General features: G+C 41.8%; 2 protein-coding genes across 2 annotated transcripts; one reads left to right on the forward strand and one right to left on the reverse strand.

Annotated features, from left to right (window-relative positions):
• Positions 1-2,122: 2,122 nt before the first annotated feature.
• syt15 (synaptotagmin XV) lies at positions 2,123-6,109 on the reverse strand. Its single transcript, XM_085283427.1, has 7 exons — positions 5,919-6,109; positions 5,127-5,269; positions 4,530-4,822; positions 3,411-3,578; positions 3,197-3,305; positions 2,870-3,052; positions 2,123-2,270 (listed from the first exon to the last, which is right to left on the reverse strand). Exons 1-7 carry the CDS (start codon positions 6,104-6,106, stop codon positions 2,131-2,133), a joined length of 1,224 nt encoding a protein of 407 aa, XP_085139553.1. The 5' UTR covers positions 6,107-6,109; the 3' UTR covers positions 2,123-2,130.
• A 2,285-nt stretch (positions 6,110-8,394) lies between these two features.
• On the forward strand, positions 8,395-12,621 carry LOC146568781 (uncharacterized). Its single transcript, XM_085285071.1, has 2 exons — positions 8,395-9,977; positions 10,240-12,621. Exon 2 carries the CDS (start codon positions 10,255-10,257, stop codon positions 12,220-12,222), a length of 1,968 nt encoding a protein of 655 aa, XP_085141197.1. The 5' UTR covers positions 8,395-9,977; positions 10,240-10,254; the 3' UTR covers positions 12,223-12,621.
• Positions 12,622-12,940: the final 319 nt, after the last annotated feature.

Genomic DNA, 12,940 nt, shown 5'->3' on the forward strand with positions numbered 1-12,940 from the left:
TAAGTGATAATGTCCTTCCGGGGAGTTTAAACTTCTAACACTAACCTGTGACTCATGGATGAACCAGTCATGTGCTTACACATAACAGACATTTTGGCAAAGAAACTATTTTAAATGATTTTAAATTGTATAAAATTTTGTAGCATTTTTGTATCAAGATATTAGCATAAAACCTCCATGATGTACAGTGTGCCCTTAAGTTTGAGGAAGCTGGACAGTGTGGACAACTAAAGAAGTGACAAGTCTAACCAACTATCAGCAGCTTCTGAAAGTCATATCCTTGAGAAATATCCCAAACAAATCAATGAAAGACCTGAAACAGGACCTGAGAGATGCATCAGGCCCTTCAGTTCATCTGTCTGTTCACCCTCAGTGGAAAGGTGGCTGTCAAGAGGCTAATCTCTAGCGAGGGGAGATGGGGAGAAAAGGCTGAGGTATCCAAAATTAGACAAGAACTGGACTGAAAATCAGTGGCAACAGGTTTGATGAAGTGATGAATCCAAATGTACATTTTTGTATATTAAATTATTATCAGAGGAGAGCGGTACGACAGTGAGTGTCTACAGCCATCTGTGGAACAAAGCTGAGGCTAAATCACGGTTTGGAGTTGCATGTCAAGCAGTGGCGTCGAGCATTTTAATTTGCCAACATGTAATACCATCTGGAAAGGACTGTGTCTTTATTTCTGAGCAATGACATTGATACCAAACATATTGCCAATGCAGTAAAAGCATAGCAGGGTGAAAAACACACCTGAACGCTACCAGTCATTGATTGGCCTCCTGCAACATTATTGAAGCAGTTTGTTATCATCTTGACATAGAACAGAACAAAAGGAAGCCAACATCCAAGTAAGAATCTCCTGAATCCTGAAGATCTATTTCTGAAGACTACTGAGATAAATTACAAGGAAGATAGCTGAGAGATTTCAGGCTGTGTAGAAGAATAAAGGCAGTCATACCAAATTTTGACTTTAGTTAGAATTTTCAAATTACAGCATTTTCATCTATGTTTGCACATATTTTAATAACTTGCTGAACCTATTTCCCATTTTCTTTGTAAAACACAAAGAAAGGATGAGTGGCTCAAGACTTTTGCACAGTACCGTAAAGATTATGAAAGTTTTTTCTGTTTTTCTAAAGAAAAGAGAAAAAAAAGAAAAAGTGACTATCCCATCCACTTATTTGTAAGATTTTTTGTAATAAAAATAATAATTATAATAATTACAATTTGTAATAACTAGTCATTTTGAGATATAATATAGTATAATATAATGTAATTTTAAAAACACACAAAAGAAAATCACGGAACAACAAACTCAAGACCATTTATCCCAGCTTGATATGGCAAGCATGCCTCTTTCTAACGTTGCTACACACACGATGCACTCTGGAGTTCACTCGGAAAGATCTGAGGATAAATCATAGAGGTTGAAAGACGAATAATAAGCAGGAACATGAGAATGTTTATATCAAAGTCTATATTTTGTGTTTGGCTGCTCTTATGTTGGTGGTTTAGACTGAAAATATCTCTACATTTGAAATGCTTACAAGCCAAATAAGACTTTCCTACACTGGCTTTAAGATGATCTATATTAAAATCTGAGTCTTATTACAGCATTTTTATTAAACCCTATCATCTAATTGTTATGTTACATAGTTTCTCACATTAGAATTCATATTCCTTTGTTTTAAAGTAATACATGAATCTTCAGAGAATTGCACAAAAAATGTTACTGAAACTTGTAGGAGCCCAAATATTTATTTATGTATTTATTTATTTATTTTTCACCATTTGGGGGCAGCAAAAACTCAACTTCGTGCTGATCTGATGAATTTAAGTCCATTTTTTTTAGTTCTGATTTGTTCAATATCAGCTACAGAAGATGACACCTGAAAATACATTTGCTAAATGTTGCACAGCAGCAGCTGAAAACAACACTTTGAGAGCAGTGAACGAAGAGAGTAAAGCTACAGGTCAAAAAACTAAACAATGAGCTTTTCTCAGCTTTTTTCCTTTGATGTATTCCAGAGTTTCCTGTAGAAATTTTTCTTAACAAATGGTAGATGATTGATTCATACTTATTTTATTTCATTTTTGATATCTACTCATATGAGGATGCTTTTAGCGTTAGGTGGGTCTGCGCAGTCCGTGCCACAGTGTGACGGGCTCCTGTGCCGTGTTGACCATGTCTATCCAGTGCTGCAGCTGAGGACCCCTGGAGTACATGAAGGGACCCAACACCACCACTCCCAGAGGGGTCGGAGGTTCTGAGAGGAAAAGAAACAGAACCAGTGAGAAATGTTATCTTCTGAAGATGCTGTTTTTTACTTATTTTTTTAATAATAAATTCCTAAGAGGAAACATTTTTAAAAAGGGAAAAAATAAGTTTTTTTCTGTTACACATAAACTTTGAATAAGAACCTTTATTTCCAATGGACAGTTTGTAAAAACCCGTAAAGCATTAAAGACAAATTAACAGTAATGCCTAACCTTGGACTCTCCAGACTGATAACATTTTATTAAATATGATTATACCTCTACTAATAAACAACTCAAAAAACTCAATAAATATAAATAATATAACTATAAACAAGAAACATGCTTTTCAGTATACTTGGAGCTTTTCTAACATTTTACTTCTTTAAAAGAAGCCCTAAAACACTCGACATTCTTTAAATGTCAGGTAGGTGAGGTCTTATTGTTATTGTCAGAAGTTATATGTCAGAAATTAAAATTTTAAAATGACAAAGATGAGTGTTTGATGAAAAGCTTTTAATGCCTATCTTATGAAACACTGACACATTGATCATTTCCATTAATCTCCAAACAAAGTTTAGATCTGAAGTTCAGCCCATCCAACAGTCACCTGAGCGGACGCTGCTCGGCTGCTGCAGCTCAAACCTCACGCAGGCCTCGTCCAGGTGCTGAGGTCGCAGTTTAAAGGTCGACCTGAAGTTGAAGTAGGGGTCATTTTCACCTTTCGCCACACAGCTGCGCTTCATCTTCACCACCTGAGTGTGCTTTTGTAAGCTCACCTGGACACACACACCTTAGAAACACACACAGGTGCTGTATTACCGGACATTCCTTTGGTCATAACCAGATTTATCTCATACTTTCTTTCTTTTGTAGATAAACAGTGGATTTGTGTACTCCACACAAGCTCCATCCACAACCATAAATCACCTCGTACCTGCGTCTGTGAGCAGCTGTATGCCTCGAGCCCTCAAAACCACCACTGAAAGGCGCTGCAGGGACGTACTGTAGCTGAGAGATATCTGCACATCCCCCAGCTCTGAACACTGACAAGCACAGCAATCATGAACTTTTAGCTTTGCACTCATGTGCAGTACGGTGTGTGTGTGTGTGTGTGTGTGTGTGTGTGTGTGTGGTTGTTTGGTGTGTACCTGTGGGTCTTCCTCAGTCTCAAGGTCTCTCCAGAGCACCCTGCCAGCCTGACCGAACTCCCCCTCCAGAGAAAACAGCACCCTACCCACCACATGGCGTTTACCATCCTGCTCCACACTCAGCACACACACACTCAGGGTGCTGTGAAGCACACGCAACGCTGACACCTGTGGAGCCATTGTACTCATTCCTCAACATCAAAAAGCAGATTTCATATATCCACAATATTTATCTGAGCTATGACCTCAGTCAGTCTTTCTCTGTGTACTGAATGAACTCTGATAAATTGTTGTTCTTAGTATTTAATCACTGCAGAATGGGAACAATACTGTTGCCAATACAGAAATTAGACCTTCACCCATGATTCTGAAGTCAAGTGTGAAATTGCACAGACTGCGTTCAGTTTTGTTGCTCCTAACTCCCAACGCTCCCTTTAAACTTTCAGAGAATGATATCCTTCAAGCATTTTATGATCATCCATCCATCCATCCATTCGCTTCCGCTTATCCTTTTTCAGGGTCGCGGGGGGCGCTGGAGCCTATCCCAGCTGTCATAGGGCGAGAGGCGGGGTACACCCTGGACAGGTTGCCAGTCTGTCGCAGGGCCAACATACAGGGACAGACAACCATTCACACTCACATTCATTCGCACCTAGTGACAATTTGGATTATCCAATTAACCTATCCCCACAAGCTGCATGTCTTTGGATGGTGGGAGGAAGCCGGAGTACCCAGAGGGAACCCACGCAAACACGGGGAGAACATGCAAACTCCACACAGAAAGACCCCGGCCTGATGTTGGAATTGAACTCAGGACCTTCTTGCTGTGCGGCAACAGTGCTAACCACCATGCCACCGTGCTGCCATTTTATGATCATTATACTAAAAATTAGAAAAATCTCTGTGCCCATCTGACCCTCCATCTCTTCTTCCTCTCTCTCAGTGGGTGTATTACTCGGGACCTGGGTAGCAGTATTTGTCCCCTTTCACATCTCCAGTCAAAACATTATAAAAACATAAATGATATCAGCTTTAAATAAAAGTTAAGGAAATCATTTTTGTCTTCTCTTTTGTCTCTAACTTCTAGATGTGAACTTCTGGAAACTTTTCTGCCCTCACCTGGAAAATGAAGCAGTCGGTGAACTCGGGGTCTGGACCCGTGCCCCGGGCCTTGGCTTGACGGGGCCGCCTGTCATCAGGGAGAAGTCTGAGCTCCACCATCGTGACGTTGCCATGGAAACGTGGAGGGAGGTTGCTGAGGCGGAGCAAGAAGACCATGAGCTGTTCGCTGCTGTGTCGATACTCCACGGAGAAGCAGAGGCGGGAGACCATGCCGGGAGGGGGGGCCACCACCTCATTTAGAGGAGGTACAGAGTAGAGACCAGCCAAAACCGTCCCCACTGGGTACCAGCCTGAAGGAAACAGCAAAATATCACAGTTTTTCTTCAACTTAATGAAAGCTATGTGATACTTTGGTGTAATTGTCAGGCCCAGGACTGGCCCTGTTGGTTTGAAGGAGTGTAGGTGAGCTGGTCCCCCCCAAAGCGCCACATCTGTCCAGACTGAAACGTCTTAACAACAATAATATCTTCTTCAGGTGATCGTAGGTGAATGCTCTTATTATCCTCTTATGTTTCCACAAGCATAAAACCAGCACCAACAAAGTGGCTCTAACTGTCTTGATACGCTGTCATATAAAAAGAAGCAATGACCTACTCCTCACTGAGAGCGACCCACGATGAGCCAGTACGTCCCGCTGGGGATCCTCCTCCTCTTTCTTGTCCTGCTCGTTATTTTTCCGATCTCCATGGTTTTGTGTGATGAAGCGAGGAGGTAGAGTGAAAGCAATCTCACGGGGCCTTCCACACATAGAGACAAATAATATTAAATGAGTGTTGAGTGGTGCTGCAACTGCCTTTAGCAAATAGCTGTCAGTGGTCAGAGATGTCAGTAAAAGTCTGACTAAATTCCTCACAAACTGAAAATAATAGACGCTCTCATTCTCACACAAAAAATCTTGGAAAAAAAGGGAAATATGGGCTATTAAACAACATCTGTTAAAAACTAGAAACAAGATCTAACAGATAAAGACTTAAACATATACTAGCCAATAGAAGATATGCTGGCTTTATGTCGTGAAATACATTTTTAATCTTTAGTCTATAAAGATTGATATTTTCTCAGTACTCATGGGCCCAATCACAACCCAAATTGTTATAGTTTTGTCACTGAGTTTTAGTGTTAGTGTGCTGGCAAACACCTGCTGAAGAACTCAAATCTGCCTTAGTGATTCCTGCTACAGGAGGTATCTCCAGGACCACACAGATTCACAAGGACAAACCAATATGAGCCATAGTGTAATACTGGGAACCACCTGCAATCACTGATGAGGACCGTGTGATAAAGCAGAAAGCCTCTGAGTCTTATTAATATGTAATATTTTTTTAATTAATAAATTAATGCTTCAAGAGCCCGTATGTAGATATTTTATGTAAAATGCTCACTAACGTGGCCCAGGAGCCCTGAGACACCAGGATCACTGGAGCAGAGCATGCCGGGACTGAAGGCACTGCAGACAGCAGCTCTTCATACTGCATCTGCTCTTTTTTCCTCCTCCTTAGGTAGCACACTATCAGAATCAGCAGCAGCAACAGCAACAGGACACCCACAGACAGACCAACAGCAAGCTGTAACATGTGATCTGAACAAAACACAAAGAGGAGGAACGATAGGGTGTAATACAGGTGTATCACAGGCAGTAGGTTTAATCTAGATTCCTGCTCACCAGCCATGAAGAGGTCAGCTCCAACACGTGAATAACTTTTCTTTCCTTGTCAGCTTTGACTCAGACAGACTCACCAGGAATGAAGCTACTGCTTAGCATTCATTGTTAATGTGAGAGGTTACCGTTTGTGACTCCGCAGAGCTGTGAGGGTGCGACACATCTGGCTGGTTCCCATGCTGTTATATGCATGGCCGGATTAATCTCCTGAGGACCCACCGGGCAAAAATTTGCCTTTGGGCTCCAGTGGAGCCTCAAATTAATTCTAAGTTAAATTAATTCACTAAACAACCAGAAACTAACTTGAGCTTTAGAGTGGAATTTATTTGTTAATTGTTTGCTTTGCATAAATTAAAAGATGAAACATTTAATAAATGGTTTTGTCTCATTTTTTCCTTGCAGAGAGACATTTTTTTGTTGGGTTTGATGGTGCTTTCTGGTTTTAAGGATTTATTTTTGTTCTTGTTCATTGTCAGAACTGACAGTCTTTTGTGATCCAGCTTAGAGACTGGCAACTACTGGCATTCATTAACTTCCTTAGTGAGCCATTGCTTCAGTTTTACACATGAAGGTCAGTTTCCCAACCATGACTAGCACCCAGTCATGCAAAATTGCAGATCTGGAAGAGTGTCCTTAAAAAACGTCACGAAAAAAAACCCTGTTAATGTCATCAAGCTGTTAGCTGTGTTGTGGTAAATTATTCTTAGAATAAGTCAGGATATTTTGGTCTCAGCTGCATTTCTCTTGTTTGTGTCTCTCTTACTTAAGTGCTGAAGTGACTCTGCTGCATCACATCTTAAAACAAGACTATGTCTTCTGTTCTTTTGATCCTTTATTAGACTTTGAATCTGAGGGAACTTGTTTTATTCAAAGAATTATCCAACCTAGTGTCACTGGGGGCTCTGTAGTACCTCATAGCTAATATAAGAGTAGCAACAGTAAGGTCCATGAGATTTTGGATAATGGCAGGATTTTTGTGATTTCTCCGTACACCTCTACAGTTGAGTTTAAATCAAACAATCAGTATGTGACTCCCAGGTGCCCTTAAGTATTCTCAAGGGGATAAAAAGATGGTCCAATGTTCCAGCACCAGGACAAAAACCACATTGTTCCTCCTGAATCTGAGGTTCAACTGGTGAACCAGGGATTCATTTCAGAGTGACTGTAGCTCAGGAGGTAGAGCAGACCATCTACTAATCAAAAGGCTGGTTGGTGAGTCTGCATGCCAAATACCCTTGGGCTAGATACTAACCGATTATCATTCAAAGTATGAATGTGTGTGAATGTCAGATAGAAAGCACTTGTGCATTTATGCAGAAAAAGCACTTCATACTCAAAGTATAAAGTGCTTTGAGTGCTCAAGTAAAGTAGAAAAGCACTATATAAGAACCAGTTCATTTACCAATAACTATTCAACTCTTCTCCAGCACCCTGCCTCAGACTTTGCCGGGGGGGCAGACATCTTAAAGATGGGAACCACCACGCCAGTCTTGGATAACCTTATCTACCTTATCTACCCCAGGGGCTCTGCCACTGAGCAGTTGTTTAACTGCATCAGTAACCTCACCCCAACAAGAAGCGGATGGTCACTCTCTTTCCCAGATTCTGGTTCCATTGCAGAAGGCAAGGCAGTGGGATTGAGGAGTTCCTTAGTGTTCCTTTAACTGCCTGATTACATTCTCAGTTGAAATCAGCAGCATCCCACCCCACTATATACAGTTTGATTAGAACATTGCTTTATCCTGAAATGAAGATCTTGTGGAAGGGGCCTCTGCACTGCCCTTAAAATGTGGTATCAACATTCATGGTATAAGAAAGGTGACTGATTTTAATGAAAACACCCGACTTTACCTTTGTAACCATTAGGAGCTCAAAGTTTCTACGCATTCTGTAAAATATATCTCTCTCTCTCTCTCTATGGTTGACTTTCGAACATAATTAATTTAAACATCTATATGATTTCTTTTGCTAGTACAATAGTCTGCACACACATACAATGGTGGTCATGACAGCTGGCCTGACCTTAACTCAGAATCAAAATAAGCCACTTGCTTACCCACTGATCACTTACACACACGCATTCATCCACACGCTCAGACTGCTCAGAGATTGGACGGCAGCTAATAAGATGACCGTTAATCTTCTGGGCTAAAGGTAGAGTAATGGCCCCCTCTGTTTCCCCCACACGTCAACATACCAAAGAACTCAAATTCACAAAAGGAAATCATCACATTTACACTGATGCCAGCTTCAAATGAAGTCCAGCTAAGACAGAGAGGGAGATTAAGCTTGAGCAAATTGACAACAGACAGACACAGAGTGCGAAGCTGTGGGTTGTTTTAATGCTAGAGACAGCAAAGGTGATCTTATTAAGAAGTGAGGGAGGAAGAGAGGGGAAGGAATGAGGGGAGGAAGGAAAGACACCATTTAGGGCTACCCGCTCTGTGGCATGGCAGAGGCTAAAACAGGACATAACTTGTGAACTTAAAGGTAGGACTTTACTATTTGTTTTTTTCTGTCTTATGTAATACTGTTTTGTTTATGTGAATAACCATTATGGGTAACTAAGAGTTTATGTTGTGCAGATTAGGTAGTCTGGGTACCATCGGGTCAGTTGTGGTCTAAATACTCCTAGGTCAGTTTGGGACAGAGCTGGACAGAGCCAGCTAGGTAATGAAATAAGAATGCAGGCTTTTTTTTTATCAGAAATAGTAGCATTATAGTTATGAATCCTGAATGAATAGAAGAAAAAAAGAGGAAAAGCATGAACAAATCAAAGATTTAAAAAAGGTTGATTGTAATTTATTCTAAACTCCACCATCCACTGTAGTTATCATTCTTTGTCTCTTTCGGGTCTTTGTTAAATGAGTCCCAAACAGGCTTTGTAGTTCTGTCTCAAACAATTTACCCTTTGTCTCGTTGACCAAATAATCTGGATTGTGTAATCTTATTTGGCTAATCTGGAGTGCCTGCGGATGTGTGGGGGTGAGCATATACGTGCACTCAGTGCGAGCATCGGCTTTCTCATCCAAGTCTTGGCATGCATTTCCTAAACTGTTGAATTTAGTTTTAGTAAGGTGGTCAGATGTGATGTTTTCAATAATGAACTGTATCATGTGACATTATGACAATCTGCAGCTTCCCTTGACTCTATGGAGCTGTACAAGTATCAAACTTGGTACCTGTAAGGGGGCTAAACACATAAAACTAGAGTTACACCCACTACCTACTTTTTTGAGTGGTTAGTTGGGGAACAATTTTTCTACCTCTCTACTAGAATCAAAATAAGCTACTTATTTTAACCTACATATCCATGAATTTAAACTGTAATTTGAGTATGACACCATAAATAATACACATTGTTCCAAACAACCTGCTATGCCTGCAAATAGCTTTTTGACTGATGACCAATGACTTTTACTAACTGAATGTTTAAATCATCATAAAAGTGTCCTGACATCACTGCACAGAGTTGTTAATTATTGTTGAAAATTCTGACATTTAACACTGAAATGTTTGATTAAGAAACACACACAAGACTAGTTCAATTCAATTCAACTTTATTTATACAGCACCAAATCACAACAACAGTTGCCTCAAGGTGCTTTATATTGTAAGGTAGACCCTACAATAATACATACAGAGAAAAAACCCAACAATCATATGACCCCTGTGAGCAAGCACTCTGGCGACAGTGGGAAGGAAAAACTCCCTTTTAACAGGAAGAAACCTCCGGCAGAACCAGGCTCAGGGAGGGGCGGGGCCATCTGCTGCGACCGGTTGGGGTGAGAGAAGGAAGACAGTAGTTTCAACTATTTATAAGAAAAATAATCAAAATATAGTAAAGTGACTTTGATTGAGTAATCAACAGGGTATTTAGTCATGTGTAAACTATTACGTTGCAAAAATAACCTTCCCAACAATGGTGATGATACTCTATGTCAGTATTGTGTCATAGAAGTGTTGCTGCTTCCCTCTTAGTGGCCAATACTTTTGCATCAGTGAAAAACAGTGAATTAATGTTAAAAGGTGTGTCTTCCCAAACAGGTTAGTGCCGTTACCATGGCGAGGGCTGGGCGCCCTGCATCTGAGAGCTACCAGCCAGCTTGCTTTTCTGTCAGTCAGTCGCTCTCTTACTCCAGTGGAGCTCCAAAGGTGGAGGATGAAGATGATCAGGCACCGATTTTCTCCCTCTCTAAGAGCTCCATGGATGTTTTAATGGCTGCAAGTCCGCCACACAAGCGTGATCCAGCGTGGACCAGACTGGACCTGAGGCGCAGCTCAAGCACAAACACCCACTATGAGCAGAACTCCGTGACACTGCAGCCGCTGCACGCTTACATGTGGCAACATGTCAACACCACCAACAGCCACCAGTTAGCATCCACAACCAATAATGTTAACATCAATAGCTCTCCTGCTCTCAGCGAGCATTGGGTTTCCAACATGCAGCGATGGAGTGGGTGTAGTGGTAGCACACATAGCCGCAGCAGCACTCCAGACACAGTCGTGTCACGCCCCTCCAGTCTCATCCATGAAGCCACTTGTTCTGCAGCACCAGATTCTCCGATGTCCAAACTGACCTCTCCAGAAACCACACCCTCACCGTTCATCTCCCCGCTCAACACGCCTACTTTACCACCTGTACAGACTTCTTCTTCACCACTTCCACTGAACTCACTGCAGCAGGAAGATTTACTAGAACTTTCACCTGCATTCTCATCCCCAAAGATTGACAACTCTTCAAGCTTTCAGTCCCACTCTCCTGAAACACTCCAGCTCACCAGCACAGAAGATGAAGGCTTCTTGGAGAATAATTCCCTTTCATTTCAGTTCCCTTCCCCAATCCTGTCCTCTGTTAGTTTAGATGAAGCAGGAGTGTCTTCAAATCCCGAATGCCTTGTTGATGACGTGATAGAACTGCTGTCCAGCCCTACAGGAATACTGGAGGGTGAAGAAGCAAGAAGCCCTGTGCAAATGCTTAGCTACCTGACACCTGATTCTCCAAAGCAGCAGTCAAAAACAGGACCATCTGTCTGCTATCTTGAGCTGCCTTGGCAGCCAGAGCAAATCTGTGCAACAGGTCGAGGTTGGGGGTCACCACTTGTCTCTTCCCTGAGTGACTCACGGTTGGGTGACACTTGCAGGTGCTGCTTAAATGCCAGAGAGGGCACTGAAAGGGCAATGAAGGTAGAGCTGTTCAGGCAAGAAGCTCCACCAGTGTCACGGCCAGAAATGGCAGATGCAGCTGTGCAGACGGTCTCTCCTGTTGGCTCATGGTGGGACCTCAAGAGGAACATTTCCACATCCAACATGGGGTCCCATTCTATCTTGGGCTCGCCACCTGGATCCAGACTGAACCTGAAGTCTTCAGCAGGGTCTAACTCCAATCTAGTATCTGCATCTTCCAGCATGTTCCCAGTTAGCAGTGCAGAGGAGGAGGAAAAACAAGTTGAAGACCCTGCATTGGAAGTTACCTCTGTTTCTTCACATGATCTGGAGAGCAGGAGGCCGTGTCTGAAGATTCAGGCAGAGGATAGGGATGAGCTAGGTAGAAGGAGGAGCAGTATGAAGCAGGTGCAATGGGATGAGAATGGTATGACATGGGATGTTCATGGGGCATCTGTGGACCCTAAAGAGTTGAACACAGCCATACTAAAACATCTGGAAAGCAAGAACAGCCCAGAACCGCCAAGACGTTCCTCAAAGAAGAAGAAAGCACCTAAACCTCCTCAAAACCTTGATATCACTGTGTCCCCTAAGAATGAAGGAACAGCAGAAGCAGAACAGGGTAGAGAAGAAGAGCAGGAAGGAGGGGGAAATAAGATAGAAATAGAAGAAGCTTCACAGAAAAAGAGTACAGCAGAAGATGACAAAGCAAAAGAAAATGAGCAAGAGATTTGTGGAGAGGAAGGCAGCCACCATTCTAAGTCCCCCTCATCTGGGAATGGACACAGCCGGAAGAAGAGTGTGTTAAGGTCACTGAGGAGGCCAAGATGGTGTGGAGCCTCCACAAAGGCAGATGACTAATATAGCTGGCTAAATTAAATCTATGATAACTAATTAAATCCTCAGGTTGCACAATATTCATAACCTTGGATTGAAGCTGAAAGAGTTTCAGAGTTCTGTTCAGCTCTATTCTAGACTTTCTGTCAGCATGTTTTCTGTTATTAGGTACATCTTTCAACAGGTGCAACATTAGTAATGTTTTCCTCTCTCACTGGTATTCACTGTTTAGTTGAAGATAGATGTAACTCTGCTAAACTTTTCATAAAAGTCAACAGTCATCACTAAAACTTGTTCCTGTAGATGTACAATAAAATATTGGTGTCCATTGCTGAAATTCTTTGGTTTGTGAGTGATTACTACAAATGAGCAACACAATGGACATAAGGAAAGAAGTGAAGGGTAAGAGTTTTCTATGTGCAAAGACATGCTTTTTGGGTTCATTCGTCATTCTAAATTGAATCTAAATATTTTTTATGTGTCTTATCGAATTCACAGCCTCAGACATCTGTGAGACCCAAGTCGAGATATTTTCCACACTCTCCTTCAGACATACTCGTACTACTGGAAAAACTCTGTTGTTTAGGTCAGGGAGTTTCCTTGATGTAGCCTTTAGCAAGGCAGTACACACGTTGTCCACTGGTTGGCAGTGAATGCATTATTATTCTCACACCGCTACAATCTGACATTACTTTGACTTTGTACAAGAGAATTGGCGTGCTACCATAAGACCAGTTAATGT

Source organism: Mchenga conophoros, linkage group LG8 (assembly GCF_057382185.1).
Source record: "Mchenga conophoros isolate Kocher_MC1m ecotype Shallow Benthic linkage group LG8, M_conophoros_male_GT1.1, whole genome shotgun sequence".
NCBI lineage: Eukaryota > Metazoa > Chordata > Actinopteri > Cichliformes > Cichlidae > Mchenga > Mchenga conophoros.